This window comes from Phocoena phocoena, chromosome 1, assembly GCF_963924675.1.
Source record: "Phocoena phocoena chromosome 1, mPhoPho1.1, whole genome shotgun sequence".
Lineage (NCBI taxonomy): Eukaryota > Metazoa > Chordata > Mammalia > Artiodactyla > Phocoenidae > Phocoena > Phocoena phocoena.
Window position 1 is genome coordinate 9,410,868 of NC_089219.1, and position 16,757 is coordinate 9,427,624.

Sequence of the window (16,757 nt, forward strand, 5' to 3'; positions counted from 1 at the left end):
GACTACTATTGCCTTTTTTACCTTTCCCAGCTGGAGAATTTCAGCCAACTATAAAGAAGAAAGGAATCGGCAAACCAGTTCTAACTAAAGTATTATTGACTAATAATAGGCAATTCCAATGGTGGAATTCCAGGCACCTGAAAAGAGCAGAGAGGAAGATATTTTATGAACACTGCGGGGTTCAAAGATGGCATGACAGCTGGTACATGTTAGATGGGAAAGGATGCAGAGTCGAAACTCCATCAAAGAGCCTTCCCAGCCAGGCCTCGCAACTCTGGGGCTCTGGAGGACAAGGGATGAGCCCGGGGTCCCGGCAGAACCCCCCCAGCCCTCCCCTCCTCCGCTGAGACTCCTGGCCTTGCTTTCTCAGGCTACCACGTACAATCCTTATGCAACCAGACCTCAGACACCGTGTGTGACTCCTGCGAGAGCAGCACATACACCCAGCTCTGGAACTCGGTCCCTGCGTGCTTTAGCTGTAACTCCCGCTGCAGCTCTGGTGAGTTGGCCCAGAGTGAGGGGTAGTCCTGGGCATCCTCCCCTGGCCACCATGCACTCCAGCCCCTTTGCCTGGGAGCTAGCTGGGATTATCCAAGACCTTTGTTTTCATGCCCCAGGGCACAGGTACAGCTCTTTACTTTTTATCAGCGGCACTGTCATCCTGTCTCACCGAATCCTCTTTAATAGCCCCTTGGGGCAGACAGGCCAAGGGCAGCAGTGGGAAAATGGTGCCTGGTTTTAGAGTTGAGGACATTATGCTTGGGAAAGCAGGCATGCTCGTCCCTGCTGCGATGGAGACTCTGTGTCCAGCAGTCTCTTGGCCCCGTCCTGAGGGCGGTTCAGCGGTCTGCTGGAGACCAGAGCTGTCTGGGGGTGGTGGGGCTGGGTGGGAAGACAGAGTGGGCATGGCAGTGGGTGGGGCTGGTGGAGGCAGGAGTGACCCTCGGCTGTCTTCTCGCACCTCTAGACCAGTTGGAAACTCAAGCCTGCACAGCAAAACAGAACCGCATCTGCACCTGCAAGCCGGGCTGGTACTGCACCCTGGGAAGGCAGGAGGGGTGCCGGCTGTGCGTGCCACTGCGCAAATGTGGCCCTGGCTTCGGCGTGGCCAAACCGGGTACGGGGCCAGGGCCAGAGGTCCTTGGGGACCCCCTTGGGCCTCTCCTTCCTTGGAGCGTCGTCAGTGGCGGCCAGGTGCCTGGTACCCATCTGTCCAACCATCCCGATTCATTCTTTCCTCCAGCACTCCTGATCAGGCACCTCCTGTGTGCTAGGCCCTGGGGATCCAGAGATGGATCAAATTAAGCCCCAGGCTACTGGAAGATCGGGTGGTGCCCCAGGAAGACACAGTCACTAGAATTAGTTAAGGACAAACCTCCCAGGTGTGTGTGTGTTCGTGTTAAAGGGGAGAGGTGCAGACCGAATTCCTCAGGCCCCTCATTCTTCCCCGAGGGCTCCAGTTCCCCTAGGGCCAAGGCGCACCTCTCCATGGAATATCTGAGTTGGTGACAGTTTCTGATTTTTCTTGAAGGAACTGCAACATCAAATGTGGCATGCGCTCCCTGTGCCCCAGGGACGTTCTCCGACACAACATCATCCACGGATACTTGCAGGCCCCACCGGATGTGAGTGGCTGAATCCTCTGCTTCTGAAGGAACAAGGAGGGGCTGTCCCTGGGTGATCATGAGGCCTAGAGCACAGAACAGCGTGCCATGGTGGCCAGAATCCCCCCAGTTACTCCCTCAGGTTGAGGCATTGCCGAGCCCTGTTCAATGCCAGGACTGGTTTATCTGACAGTGGGTGGGTCCCTGAACAGACAGCATGGTGAGCAAGAGTTTTGCTCTGGAAGTCAAGACTGGGTGGGGTCATAGGGGACATAAGTCTTGAAAGAGGGCGTGGCACACGAACCCGCTCCCCTAACCCAGTTGCTGGGCCCCTTGCACACTGGCCTAGGTCCCACGAGTGAGCCCAGCTACCCTGAGCCATTCAATCCCCTGTTGTCCCTGACCAAGCCCCCTCCTCCCCCAGCTGTAGCTCGGTGGCCATCCGTGGCACCTCAGAGATGGATGCAGTCTGCACATCTGTGCTCCCCACCCTGAAAGTGACCCCGGGCCCAGCCCTCACAAGATCCCAACACATGGAGCCGACTCCACGGTCCAGCACAGCTCCAAGCACCTCCGTCCGGCTCCCGATGGCCCCAGGTCCTCCAAGTTACCCAGTTGAAGGGCGCAACACAGCAAACATGTCTCTTCCCATCGGTAAGTCACAAGGGGGCCCATTCATCCTTCCTCCCTCCCTCCCTCCCTCCCGTCTTAGAGTCTTACCAAGAGCTTGTTATGGGCTAGACCCTGTACGCCATCCTGGGATGTAGGTAGCGTTGAGACTTGCCTTCTTCCAAGACTTACTAATGCCACTAGGAATTACTGGGTGGGGAGAGGTAGGGTCAGCGTTTTATGTGGAAGTGGAGATGGCCTTCTGGTTGCCGTTTCCGACGAACCTATTAGGCTTTGACAGTGGGCTGGACCAGGTCACCTCATGGGCTTCCCTTCTGGGGTTAGGACTACATCAGGCCAGAGGGCTCAAACTCGTGGCCCTTGGGCTGAGTGTGGCCTACAGACACGTTTCGTTTGGTGCACGGATTTTGGGTTGTTTTGTAATCAAATTTGAGAGCCTCTGCACTGGGCTTGCCCCTCGCCTGCGATGACCCCAGTCATCTTTGGTTGGCAGCTGACCTGTCTGGTCCCTGGTACATTTGAGTTTGCTTTTTGCAGCTGTTTTGAACTTCTCTTTTCCTTCTAGGACTCATTGTGGGTGTGACAGCATTGGGCCTGCTAATAATAGTCCTGGTGAACTGTGTCATCATGACCCAGAAAAAAAGTAAGATTCCATCCTTCCTTCATTCATCCATCTATTTACACATCCGTTCAGGAAGCTTTTCTGGGGCACCCCTCTGAGTCCAGCACTGGGCACAGCCTTATGGGTCAGACAGAGCTGGGTATGGCAGCCCCTGTTCCTTAGAAGCTTAGAGTCTGGGGCGGAAGGCCCTTCCACTAACTTATCTCCTAAAAGGCAAGATGCCCTCAGGGCTATCCAAGAGGGTAGAAGTCCAGGATTCTTGTCTGGGGATCCTGGGGGTTCAGGCCTTCTGGAGCAGGTGGCATCTGAGCTGGGCAAGATTTTGATGGAGACATGAGTGCAGGAAAGAAAGGGCATGCAAAGCAGGGGGCATGGTATGAGCAAAGGGGGGCAGGCTGAAGAATGGTTTGGGGGGGGTGTTGAGGGCTGGCTGGAGAGTTGGGTATGGGGGCTTCTGTGTACCTTGTCTGATAGGTAATTGCTCCCCCCAGGGCTGGGCCTACTCCGACTGCTTCTGCTTGGGGCCCGTGATCCCTCCTAGTTAGAAGAGATGTGACCTGAGGAAGTCACTGTCTCTGACTTGTCCCCTCTCTCCTCTTTGCAGAGAAGCCCTTCTGCCTGCACGGAGACGCCAAGGTGGTGAGTGCCCCTCTGCCTTCCCCCTCCTCCTTCCCTTGTCTTCTTCCTGCTGGGCTGGGTTGTCCCATGGGAAGCAGTGAATTCTCTAGGTTGGTCTGTCCCGTGTCAGGCAGTGTGCAGAGCCCTGGGAGGCTGAGAAAAGGCCAGCCAGGGTCTGTTGCTGGGACTAGTAAAGATGACTTGAGTGTGAAAGGCCATATCAGGGAGGAGAGGGGTCAGTGGTGTCAGTGGCAGGCGTGTGGTCATGGACCCATGGTGTGACCTTGGACTGACATGAAATTGCTCATGGCTGTTTCCTCACCGTTAAATGGGGACAGTGTCTCAGCCAGCTTGCAGGGCTGTGCCTTTCACCCAGCTGGCAACAGTTCTCAGCATCTCCATCATGTTTACAAAGCACTTCCTCATGGAGCAGTGGTTCTCAAGCTGCGTGCTAGGGTACCCAAGTGTTCCACAGAGGGTCCTTCCTGGGGGGTCATCTCTGGGGTTGAGGTTAAGACTAGTGGTCTGGGCCTGGGTCCTCCCCCAACTTCACCCTCTGATCATTTTTATGAAGTAGAGTGTGTGCAGGATTTTTGCTAGAAACAGAACACCAACGTAGTATTTCATCAGTTCTCCATCAGGAGGGCATTTGGCTGCAAGTAACCAAAACCATTAGGGTGACTTAAAAGGGCTTTATATTCTGTCACACCACAAAGTTGAGGGGTTGATGGCTGCTGGAGGGGTTTGGTTGCCTCCTTCTGTGAAGCCAGCAGGACCCCAGGCTCTGCCATCTTTGGTGTGTTGGCTTTTGTTCTCTTGCTTGTGGCCTGTGTCATAAGATGTCATAAGATGATAATCACCACTGCGTATGTGACCTCCAGATTTGAGGCAGGAAAAAGGGGAACTGGCCAGGACAGCCATGGTGCCTTTTACAGGAAATCAGACACTTTCCTAGAAGCCCTGGGTAGACGTCTCCTTTTGTCTCATTGGCCAGATGGTATCATGTGACCACCCCTAGCTGCAAGGGAGGCTGCAAAAGGGGGTGCTTTGCTTTCCTAGCCTTTATGGTAGAGGAGAACCAGGGTGAGGGCTTGGAAATGGGTGTGGGGTGAGCCAGTACATGGTGTCTGCTGCCACTCTGCACCAGGTAGGCAGGGCAGGTTTTTATATCCAGTTTTACAGATGAGGAAACAAGAGTCCAAAGAGTTCCCTCCGTGTCCCCTGTCCTGCTGGGGCAGGGTTTCTCAACTCTGCCTGCTAATTCTTTGTCATGAGGGGCTGTCCTGTGCGTTGTGGTCTACTCAGCAACATCGCTGGCCTCTCCCCACTAGATGCCAGTAGCACTGCCTCCCAGGAGTGAGAAGCAAAATGTCTCCAGACATTGCCAAAGGGCCCCCGGAGGGCAGGATCACCCCCGGTTGGGAACCACTGTGCTAGGGTAAAGCTCAGTCCTGGTGGCCCAGTGCCTGAGGTTTACACAGGGTTTTGGCCTTGGTAGGGACCAGACTGATTTCATCCTCTGATTGTCCTGACAAGAAAAGAGGTACAGCGAGGGAAAATGACTTGCCCAAGGTCACACAGCAATATGTCTCTGGACTCCTGGCCCAGTGCTCTTTGACCTGCCCTACGGTATTTCAGCAGACAGAAACACTGGTTTGGGAGTTCACACTATTTCCCACTTCCCGGGTGTGTGAATGCCACTCCCTCGTTTTTTGGGCTTCAGTTCGGTGACACTGACAGTTGCTGCCTGGTGGTCCATAGAGCAAGTGCGCTCCCTAAGCTCCACCCCGGCACCCAGCTGCCACTTTCTCTTTGCTGACCAAGTGTTTCCCAATACTGGGTGCAGTAGAGCTGCCTCACTTCCCCTTTTCTTTCACTGAGTTTTGTGCTCACGGAATGTGAGCGACTCCACTGCTGAGGGCTATTGCACGTAGAGCCCGGGGATGTGCTGGTAACTGACCCTCCAGGTGGGGAAAAAAAACCCAAAACCCTGGTTCCAGCGCCCCACTGGCTGAGCCCCGGGCCAGGGCCTGCATCCTCACACGCCCCCTGTGAGGTACACAGTGTCATCATCCCTATTTCACAGATGAAGAAACTGAGACTCAGGGAGGTTCAGGTACCTGTGTGAGGTTAGGCCACTTGGCGAGGGGCAGAGCCCAGCTTTGAAGCCCAGTCTGAATCTGCAGGACTTGTCTTTACCCACCGTCCTGTTCGCCCAGGGCAGATGTTCAGAATTGTTCCAGGCACCCCCCATCCCAGCAGGGACTGCCCTCAGAGGTTGGTCCCCTTCCCAGGTACCCTTCCGTCCCCGGGCTCCCAGCCCTGCCCTCACCCCTGTGCTCAGCCTGCGCCCCACTCCGTTCCTCAGCCGGCTGGCAGTGGTCCTGCTAACGGCGGCCTAGTATAATGTTCCTGGCCCAGGCCACTGGGGTTGAAAGCATGGTGACTCAGCACTTCCCTGTTCCTCCTTGTTAACGCCAAGGCATGGCAGGACGGTGGCTTCCCTTTGTTCAGAAAAGGCCAGCGTAACCACACGTGTGAGCTCACCCACAATCACTGCCACAGACACACACAGGCTCTCGTTTCCTAAAGAGGGAGAATGTTCACGCGGTGCTGAATGTGGGCCAGGCACAGTACTGAGCGTCGTTCAGTCTCACAGCTGTGCTGTGACACAGGCAGTATGATTATCGCCCCAGTTTTACAGCCCAGGAATCTTGGGCTCAGAGAAGTTAAGTACCTTTCCCAAGGTCACACAGCGAATGGGTGGCCTGAGACACAGACTTAGGAGTGCCTCTCTTCACCACCTCCAGCACACAAGCTAATTGCACCACTCACAGACATGCACACGTGCTCCCTCACACAGAGACACACGTGTGTGCACACTTCAGACACCCTAACACCTATACATACAGGTGTATGAATCTCAGGAACACACGCTCACATATGCAGACAGACACAGGCTCAGGCAGCGGCTTTGCCGGGGTCTCTGCTTCCGCCCATGGCGGGGCCAGGCTAGGAGGTGAGGAGGGCCGGCTGGGATCCTGTTTGTTCAGTGAGGCCCCTCAGGACTTCCCCGTCCTGGGGTCCCAGCCCAAGGAACAGGACTCAATACATCTGCCCCACTCAGAGCCTGCCTGAACTTTGCGACTCGTGGCTTTTGGGGGAGGGAGGCAAGCTGTGACCTTTGGGGTTTCTGTTCTGCCTGGCCCTAGCCACCAGCAGAAAAGTGGGACGCAGGTTGAAAAGCCCCTTCTCTGGGGGCTGTGAAGAATGACATTTGGGTGTGCCCCCTCCCCCTCCCTCTCCCCTGCCTGTCCAGGCTCCCAGCAGGGCTGGGGGTGGGGTCAAATACCAAGGTCAGACCATCTGAGGGAAGGTTCAGCATGAACTTGAAATGCTCTCCATTCCTCCAAAGCCCGGGGCGGTGAACCAAGGAGGCGGGACTGAGTGGGAAGCACGCAGCTCTGGTACACTGAGCCAGAGTGTACACTGAGCCACGGCCCCGCTGTGTGATACTGAGCAGGGGAATCACCCTCTCTGGGCCTCCGTGGCCTCACGGGGACTGCTTGCAAAGGATTCTTCTGGCCTGGGGTGAGAGTCTATGAGCTGACCTCGGGATATGCAGGGCTCAGGCAGGGCTGGGGGCTGCGGGGATTGGCACCTGTGTCCTTCCTGTGTCCTCCACCTCTGACCTCACCTCCCTGGCCCTGCTAGACTGCATCCCTCCAGCACTTACTCGCCTCAGTTCTCATTCTACCCTGGACCCTCTCATCCTGGGCAGGGATGAACCTCTGTCTTGTTTCTGGAATCCAGTGATCGCCCAGAACCCCAAGGCAAGGGCTTGTGCACCTGTTCAGTTGGTGCGGACAGGCAGCCGCCTTGGAGTGAAATTTCCAGGGGTTCCCAGCACGGGTGTCTGGAAATGTGCCACCTTGTCTTGAGCCTCTGGGGCTGAAACCCCAAACACCCAGGAAAGGTGTATAGGTTTTAGCCCAGGCGCACCACGTCCTAACTCTGTGACCTTGGGCAAGTAACTCAGCCTCTCTGGATCTCGGTTTCCGCATCTGCAAAGCGAGGATAGCACTTGGCTGTTGGAAGGATCAGTATAGATAGTGTCTGGAGAGGCTTCAGCACAGTGCTTGGCATTGGATGCATTCAAGCGTCAGCTAATATTTTATTATTACTGTTGCTGGGATTTGTGTTTTATGAGGAAAAGATGGAGAGTCACAGAGCAGCTTGGGGAATGGAATCTGGAAAGTGTTGCCGAGACGGCAGGGCTGAGGGTCCTAAATGAGAGGACTGTCTACACTGGATTGACTGATTGAGCACAAGGGCGAGCAGATGTTTTCTGTAAAGGTCCAGACAGTCAATATTGTAGGCTTTTTGGATCATCTGGTTTCTGTCATATCTCCTCAATCCTGCCATTGCAGTGGGAAAGCAGCCACAGACACAACATAAACAAATGGGCGTGGCTGTGTGCTGATAAAACTGTATTTATGGACACTGACATTTGAACGTCACGTAACTTCGTGTCACAAGATATTAGTCTTTAAATATTTTTTTCAAACATTTAAAAATGTGAAAACTATCCTTAGCTCGCAGCCTGTACGGAAACAGTGGCAGGCTGGACTTGGTCCGTGGCAGTAGCTTGCTGAGCCCTGATTTAACAAACCCTTGACCAGCGCTTACGATAGAACAGGCACTGTTCTGAGCGCTTTACAAAAACCCAGCCATTTAATCTTCTCAATAACCCTAGGAGGTAGGTTGTTATTCTTTCCTTTATAGATGGAAAAACAGAGGCACAGGGAGGTTAAGTAACTTGTCCAAGGTTGCAGAGCTAGTGAGTGATGGAGTCATGATTTGCATGCATGTGGTCTGGTTCCGGAGTCCATGCCCTTGGCTGCTAGGCTGAGCCGCATCGCCCCGTGCTGATGGGGTGACCTCAGGAAAGTCACTCTCCTTCTCTGGGCCTCTGCTTCCTTATGCAAAATGAGGGTGAAAATCCTACCTCACCTCTAAGACTGTTTGGTGAACAGGGCCACGTGGCCCCTGCCCTCTTAGGGCTCACACTCCAGCAGGGCAGCGATGCTAATCACAGAAGCCACAGAGAATCACACGTCCTAAAAGTGCTGTGTGTGGAGAGAATGTGCAGAAGTGCTGTGTAAACTGTGAAGTGCTGATGGTGGTGAGAGGGAAGAGGGGGCGAGGAGCCGGCTGATGGGCTGACCGCCCTCCCTCCCCCCTCGTCTCCCCATCCAGCCACATCTGCCAGCTGATAAGGCCCGAAGTGCCCCAGGCCCCGAGCAGCAGCGTCTGCTGACCACGGCACCCAGCTCCAGCAGCAGTTCCCTGGAGAGCTCGGCCAGCGCCGCGGACAGGAGGGCGCCCGCCAGGCCCCAGCTGCAGGCGCCGGGCGTGGGGAAGGCCCCGGCCAGCTGTGGCAGCTCAGGTAAGAGGCGGGAGCCCCCCTGGCTTCCTCCCCCGCACCCCTCCCCAGTGTGTTTCTTCCTCATTTCTGGCTGAGCTGTCTCTTCCTGGGCCTCCCCTGCAGGATGAGGCCTGAGCTCCTAGCAGGACACTGGAAGCCCTGCACCACCAGCCTGGGCCCCCCTCCAGCCTCCTTCCCTCTGCCTCCTCAGGTGAAACTGAGCCACAAGCTTCTTTCTGTTCTCGGAACCCCCACATCCCTCCCACCTTTGCCCTGCGGGTTCTCGCACCAGGAACACCCTTCCTTCTAGACCATCTCAGCTTATCCTCTGCGTCCCCAGTATCCAGGCAGGGAGTTTTCCTATATATTATAATACATATAATATGTAAAATAGCATATAACAATGTTACACTATGTAAATATTATATATCAATATATGAATAATACATTGATATTGATGCTATATATGATATATGTAGTGTGTAATATATTATATATTAATATTTTATATATATAAATGTTATATTAATATGTTAACTTATACATTGATGTTATATATAATATATAGCATATAACATGCTATATGTTAATATTGTAATATGTCATAATTATATATTTATTGTATATTATGTATGTTGTTATATATTATATTGTTATATATTGTATTAGATAATATTTTATTATTAATATATTATTAGAGTATATATTATAATTATATTATTTTTACAATATTAATACCTATTATATTTCCTCATCTTATCAGATGAGAAAACTGAGTCTCAGAGAGGTTAAACTGCTTATTCAAAGACACAGCTGGTAAATAGAAGAGCCAGGAATCACCCCTGGGCTCTCAGGGTCCAGAGTCAGCCTGGAAAGCTGAATGAGTTAATGATGTCCCTGGGACTCCACTCACTGTGCCTGTAGTCCGGTCCCTTTGGGCCTGAGGCATCAGGACTGCGGATCCCACGTGGGGTGTGGAGAAGCCCGTGCTCTGTTTACACAGTCTGCATTTAGCCCTGGACCTGGTCTGTGACCAGTGTCACCCCTGGTGGGCATCTGCAGTGCCCACATTGTAGGAGGCCCTGCGGGGGTCCCCCAGAAAGCCTGGGGCTTCCTCGGGCATGTTTTGTAGTGAGAGGCCAAGCCCGCTGGCCTGCATCTCCCCCTCTCACCTGGCAGTGCTGGCTGGCAGGTTGAGGAATGACCGTGGCCTTGGTTCATTCCCAGATGCCCTCCCAGCCGCTCTGGTGCCGTGAGACTCTGAACAGGCTCCTTAACCCTGCCAAGCCTGAGCTTCCTGTCCTAGAGATGAGCATGGCAGCTCCTTGGCAGGGCTGTGACAGCATTCACTACCTGCCTCCTGACTCAGGCAGTGGGCTGCGGCATCCCACTTCTAGTTTCCCATCATCACCCACCCTCATCAGTGTGATGTCTCGTCAGTGCCCTCACCCCAGCCTGAGAGCTCCCCAAGGAAGGGACTGGGTCAGTGCCTGGAACATAGCAGGTGGCCCTAAATGTTTGTCGAATGAATAAATGAGATCAGAGTATAAAGCTCTTGGTCTTCTTCTACCTCTTAGATTCATCTTTCCGCTTTCTTTGCAACACCTCTTCCACACGCATCCTGGTGTGGCTTCCTCCTTGGGGACCCCTGACCGTGTCTGCTCCGCCCCCCCGCCCGCTGTCTCTTTTCTGTTCCTTCTGCGCCTCTCTGGCCTCTGCTCTCCCCTCCTCTCCGTCCCACCCGAGCACCTCTCCCCGCTGTGCGAATGGGTAAACCTCAGGTCTGTGACCCCCTCCTGGTCCCCCGTCTGCCCCCGCAATGTCTCGTTCACAGTGTGCACGGCCTTGGTGACTCTGAGTGACATTTGGGTGCTGTGGAGGCCCAGGGTGGAAAGTTCCTTCCGACCCCATGATTTTAGCGCTCCACCTCCACCCCGCTTGTTTGGGGCTGTTCTGAGCAGAGCAGCTCGCCATCCTCCTCCCGGAAACAAACTAGACTGGGAAACAAACAGCCGGTCCTCCTGGCAACCCCTGGACACTCAGGTCGCCATAGTAACAGCAGCAGCAGCCATCCTTTTTGAGGGGCTATTCTGTGTCCGGCCCTTACATTGATCTCCTCAGCTTATCCACTATTTAGTCCCTCACTAGTTAGGAAACTCAGATGCCCACAGGGCTGGGGGGGGAGGTGGGGCTGAACCTGTGTCCTGAAGCCCTTGCTGCCAGTCGCATTCAGGTCTGTGGGTTCTGCATAGCCCGCTCTCCCCCATCTGGCTCCCAAGGGAAGCTCTAAACCCAGATTCTTAAAATGTAAACTCCTGAATTTTAAATGTTGGCAGCCAATTCACTTAAAAACACTACCACCACCAAGAACAGAACACACCTGTGGGCTGGATTTTATTCATCCACACGTGTCCCTGTTATAGGCACTAGGGCCACAATAGGGAACAGTCAGAAAGGCCCCACCCTTCTGGACTCAGGGCCTGGTGGGGAGAACCCAATGAGGACTCCAGAAAGGATTGCACAGTGGGCGGAGCTAGGGGCTCTGGAGATTATAGCAGAGGGAGGGACTCGGAGTGATGGATGGGCGGGAGTGAACCTCCTTTAGAGAGGGAAGCCATGGAGGCTTCTTGGAGGAGGTGGCCTCCAGGCTGAGGCCCAAGTAAAGGAAGGAGTGAGCTATGGGAACAGGGAAGAATGTTCCAGGCTGAAGGAGCAGCACGTTGCAGAGGCCCTGAGGCTTGGAGGGCTCAAGGAGCTGCAGGGGGGTGAGTATGGCTGGAGGGAACCCAGCCAGGATCTCAGAGCAGCAGGAGATGGGGTGGGGAGAAGGCAGGCACCAGGTCGTGCAGGGCCTCACAGGCCATGGTGAGAACTGTGTTTGGAGCAGCCAAGGAAATGATCTGGCTCTGGCTGCTGGTGGAGAGCAGAGTGCAGAGGGGCCAGGTAGAAGCCAGGAGACAGGAGGAGACTGCACTAGTCCAGGGAGCGGATGGAGGTACAGGCGGTATGCAGGAGGTGGTGAACTTGAAGGTGGACCAGGTAGGAATCGCGGGTGCCTTGGATGTGGGGTGTGAGAGAAAGATGGGTCCAAGGCTTTGGGACTGAGCATCTGGGTGGATGGCAGGCGTGTGAACTGAGATGGGGAGAAGCAGGTTGGACAGGATATGGGGGTGGAATCAAGCTGAGGTACAGAAGACGTGATTGGATATATGGGCCCAGCGTGAACCCCTGCTTCACTGAGCCTGTCTCCCCGTCTCTAGGAGCCATGCAGGCTCCGGAGATACGGCAGTAAACAGGGCAGAGTCATCCTTGCCTCAAGGGGATGGAAAGGGTCATTAGACCCATTTCACAGCTGAGCAAATGGAAGCTCCAAGAGTTTAAGTGACTTGACCAAGTTTATGGAGGCAGAGCAGGGATCCAAACCCAGGACGGTCAGGCTGCGGAGCTCCAGGCATCCCGGCCTCAGTGACGAGGACAAACTACGTCCCCACCACACCCCATCCTGGAATCCCAGATTTATGAAATCTTAGAGGCAGCTCTATGTGGAAGGAAAAGATTTGCTGTGAATGAAGACAAGTTCAGGGTCAATGTTTAATTTCTGTAAAGGAGCAATTTCCAAGCCCTTTGATGTTGGGTCCTTGGCATAGAGATGACGGGCCAGTGGCAGGGGTCTCGCCTTTTCATAGCTGTTGTGGCCAGGGCTGCTGATGCCTTGCTGCAGTTTCGGGAAAGTAATTCATCTTTACTGCTTCACCGAGACTCTGTAATGTATCCTTCCTGTCCTGGCTCACTTCTCCGGTTCCTTGTGGGGAGTGTGTTTTGTTCTTGGAGCACCTTCACTTGCTTTATATAGTTGGCTCCTCCCATCTGTGGGGTGACTTGGGCGGGGCATTCTTATTTGACAGGTGAAGAAACTGAGGCACACAAAGGTTTACGGGACTTGCCCAAGATGACACAGCAAAGCTGAGCTAGAACAGGGGCCTCTTGGCTCCTGGCACAGTGCTCTTTCCCCGCATGTCTTAATCTGCCTCTCGGGCAGGAGGCAGGCTGTGAAGACACCCCCCACTCCAAGGCCCCAGCTGACCACTTTCTCCTGTCTTGTGTTTAGCAGAGGCATCGTCTGGTGGCCACGGGACCCAGGTCAATGTCACCTGCATTGTCAACGTTTGCAGCGGCTCTGACCACAGCTCTCAATGCCCCTCCCAGGCCAGCTCCACGAGGGACACAGACACCAGCCCCTCTGGCTCCCCGAAAGATGAGCACGTCCCCTTCTCCAAGGAGGAATGCCCTTTCCAGTCCCAGCCAGAGGCTCCAGAGACTCTGCTGCAGAGCCCAGAGGAGAAGCCCCTGCCCCTCGGTGTACCTGATGCCGGGATGAAGCCCAGCTAACCAGTCTGGCGTGGCCTGTGTCACAGCCAAGGTGGGACCGACCCCTGGTCCTTCTAGGCCCCTCCCCCGCAGGACTCTGACTCTTTCTGGGCCAAATTCCTTTAGCGGCTTCCACGGCCTCAGCCTTCCTCTCACCTGCAGGCAGACGAGGCAGGGAGAGTCATGGTGTGTCCTGTCATGGTGTGTGTCTCTCTTGGAAGGCTGGTGGACACGGATGCGCTGGGCAGCCTGGAACAAATCCCCTGCCTCTCTGAGAGCTGCCCCTCCAGCCGGTCCTGCATGCTTGGTTCCTGGAGCCCTTGTCGTTTTTTGGTTTTTACTTTTCTTTTAATCCCTGGGCTCTACCCGGCTCTGGCTTCCTGCTGGGGAGGAGGGATGCCGCATGCATCATCCTTGGAGAAGCGGCAGTGGGGAAAGAGCAGGGCTTTAGCCTGAATGTGAGACTGCAGGATGGTCCCAGTGGGGGTAGTAGGGGTGGATGTCATCAATCAGATGGTTCTGTGCAGGGAGCGGGTGGCAACCCCTGTAGGGGACAGGAGTCCCCCAGGTTAGCTCAGGACTTTTGGAAGCACCACCTCCAAATCCACTCCTGCTAGCTCCATCTCGTACCATGGGGTGAAAACCAGATGCCCAGGCAGGCAGCCTGAATGAGGGCTGTGACCTGGTTAAGATGGCAAACCTCTAACCGGAAATCTTCCAGTTTTAACATGTGGCAATTTAAAAAACAAACGAACAAAAAACCCATTAGCTACCACGCGGATAAACAAGCCAAGTGTAACAAAGCCAAACTCAAGAGTTTGTATCCTCTGCCTTTGAGCTTCACTCCCATTTACCCCCAGTTTGAGCTTCCCCTCCCCCACTGTCTGGTGTGGAGCTCCAAGGCCACACCTTTTCCTATCAGGGAATTTCAGGAACTGGAGATGACTGAGGCCCTGCAGCCATCTCCTCCTACCTCAGCCTGGACCTTCCTCCTCTGCCTTCCGAGGGGATGCTCCTGTTTCTCCCGACCCCCTCCCCCTGTTCTTGGAGTCCCAGGTCCCCATGGAGCCCCGGAGCCACTTTGGTACTGTGCCCACTGAGATCCTGAGTGGTCGTGAGATGCTGAGAGCCAGTCCTGTGTCTGCGTTGTGTGTTGTGGTTCTGTGTAGCCCATGTTTTCAGATCACATGGCCTGCCGGAAGCAGCCGAAGCTAACACTTTTGCCGAGGGATTCTTCCCCATTAAGGGGTCAGCCCACTCCCCACAAACGCATGCCCAGGCCCCGTAGACAGTGGACAAGTGTGGCCTTAACCGGATTCTGGAAGGAAGGGGGATGGGGGCCTCCTTGAGAAGACTGTTGGGTCCCTGATATTTGGATCCCTTGTTGAAAAATTCCACTGGACTTGAACTTGGCAGCTGAACTTTTGGAGGGTAGGAGAAGCCCAGCCACTACCATGGAGTGAAGAAAGGCTTCCCACTCCGGAATCAAGATGTCCCTCTGCCTGGACTGGCCAGGGTCTCCAACCACATTGGACCCTTTATGGCCGTGGAGCACCTCTGCCCCCTGGTGGACTGTCCTGGGAGGACCTCAGGCCTCATTGTCATCACCCCAGCAGAACAGGGATGAATTGGAAAGAGACTCTTCCTGGGTGTGGCCTCATTTTGTTACCAGAATTGCAACCAGACCCTTGGTCAAAACCCACCAACCCCTCCCTTGAACAGGAACTAACATACACCTTTAAGTCGCAGGGTCTGGACACAAAGAAAGAAGCTATAGGAAGAGGGAAACAAAAACTGGATAGGACCCGCTGAAATCAAGATGGCGATGAATCTGACCTCTAGTAGACCCTGAGTCTCATTCTACACTGATTTTACTACATTAGCTACTAAATGACACACCTACAATGGCTGTGACCGGAAGTCACTGACCAAAAAAGGACAGAAAAGGGATGGCATCCCATTTCTAGGAAAACCCTGCCTCTTTCCCAGAAAAGTAATGCATTTGCCTCCCCATCATTCGTCTCACTCTAACCCCCATTGCCCTTACTCCTTAAAAGTAAATCCTTCTCACCCTTAAGGCGAGAAGTGCATTTATGAACTAAGTTCCTGCTTCTCCATTCCTTGGCCATTGAATAAATCTCGCGCCGCTCTAATCTCAGCTTCGGTTTTGTTTTCGGCTGTGCGAACCCAAATGGAAAGAGGACCTTCTCTGCCAAGGCAGGGGGCCTCAGCCAGGCTAGGGCCTAAGTGGGGGGTCCATTCGACCTAATTTGGTAACAGTTTTCCAGCTTGTGGGCTTGTGTTGGTCCCGAGACGAGAGTTTGCACTGTATGTACCCCAGGCGACGCTCCTGCTCTTAAATAAACCTTTCGTTTGTTTTACACATTGGCTGCTGGCTCTGTCTTTGGGTCTGAGCTGGGGGATGTCCATGGTCCTAGTGCCTGACACCAGTGTGAAGGGGAGAAGGTCATGGCCACTGGAGTCTGACAAGTCCAGGCTGTGGCGGGACCCCAGAAGCACCTGCATTACAGCTGAGAGCCCGGCTGTGCCCTCGGGCCTGTGAACAGTGGCAAGGCAGCCCTTTGTCCAGAGCCACCCAGCTGGCCTCCAAATACGCCCTCATCACTTGCCCCGTCCATCACCTTGGTTTCCTGGGCCCTCTCTGAGGGTTGCGGGGGTCTCTGCAGGTCTGCTTGTTCACGTGCTCCCCCTCCTCACTCAGGGAAACAAGACTCTGGCCTCCAGGAGGCCCCAATCTCGGAGACACCTATGAGGCCCATCACTGCGTGCTCAGGCTGTAAGCAGGTAAGTTAGGGGGTCCTTGGAGAAACAGAACCAGGGGTGGCTTTCATTTTTTTTTTAATTAATGAATTAATTAATTTTTGGCTGCGTTGGGTCTTTGTTGCTGCATGGGGGCTTTCTCTAGTTGTGGCGAGCGGGGGCTACTCATTGCGTTGTGCAGGCTTCTCGTTGCGGTGGCTTCTCTTGTTGCGGAGCACGGGCTCTAGGCGTGCGGGCTTCGGTAGTTGTGGTGCACGGGCTCAGTAGTTCTGGCATGCAGGCTCTAGAGCACAGGCTCAGTAGTTGTGGCGTACGGGCTTAGTTGCTCTGTGGCATGTGGGATCTTCCTGGACCAGGGCTCAAACCCGTGTCACCTGCATTGGCAGGTAGATCCTTTAACCACTGTGCCACCAGGGAAGTCCGGGATGGCTTTCTTGACAGAAGAGAAGCCATTTTTGGCTTAAGCTGTTCTGTGACCTAAACCTGGCCACAATGCTTGCCCTTGAACAGGTCTCAGTAATCAATGATCTTGAGCAAAGGAATGAAGAAACAAACAATAGTCGGGCAAGAGAAGTGACAATAGCAAAGATAATGTACCAGTTGTAAAGACTCCCAGTTCTGTATCAATGGCGAAGATTAGCCTGATGCAATCAACCACTAGATCAACTAGGGCCTGAAGGATGAGGATGTTGACCTTTTCTGACCC

At 54.2% G+C, this 16,757-nt stretch overlaps 1 protein-coding gene across 2 annotated transcripts in view; it reads left to right on the top strand.

Moving 5' to 3' along the window:
- The window catches only part of TNFRSF1B (TNF receptor superfamily member 1B), a 33,408-nt gene extending 20,117 nt beyond the window's left edge, over nt 1–13,291 (top strand). Inside the window, exons 3-10 of one of the 2 annotated variants that reach the window (XM_065874580.1) lie at nt 371–499; nt 968–1,117; nt 1,532–1,625; nt 2,029–2,258; nt 2,800–2,877; nt 3,461–3,495; nt 8,734–8,923; nt 13,014–13,291. In XM_065874580.1, coding sequence (XP_065730652.1) covers nt 371–499; nt 968–1,117; nt 1,532–1,625; nt 2,029–2,258; nt 2,800–2,877; nt 3,461–3,495; nt 8,734–8,923; nt 13,014–13,291 — 1,184 coding nt within the window. The remainder of the gene's footprint in view (nt 1–370; nt 500–967; nt 1,118–1,531; nt 1,626–2,028; nt 2,259–2,799; nt 2,878–3,460; nt 3,496–8,733; nt 8,924–13,013) is intronic. The other variant, XM_065874590.1, reaches the window with a different exon arrangement.
- Nucleotides 13,292–16,757: the final 3,466 nt, after the last annotated feature.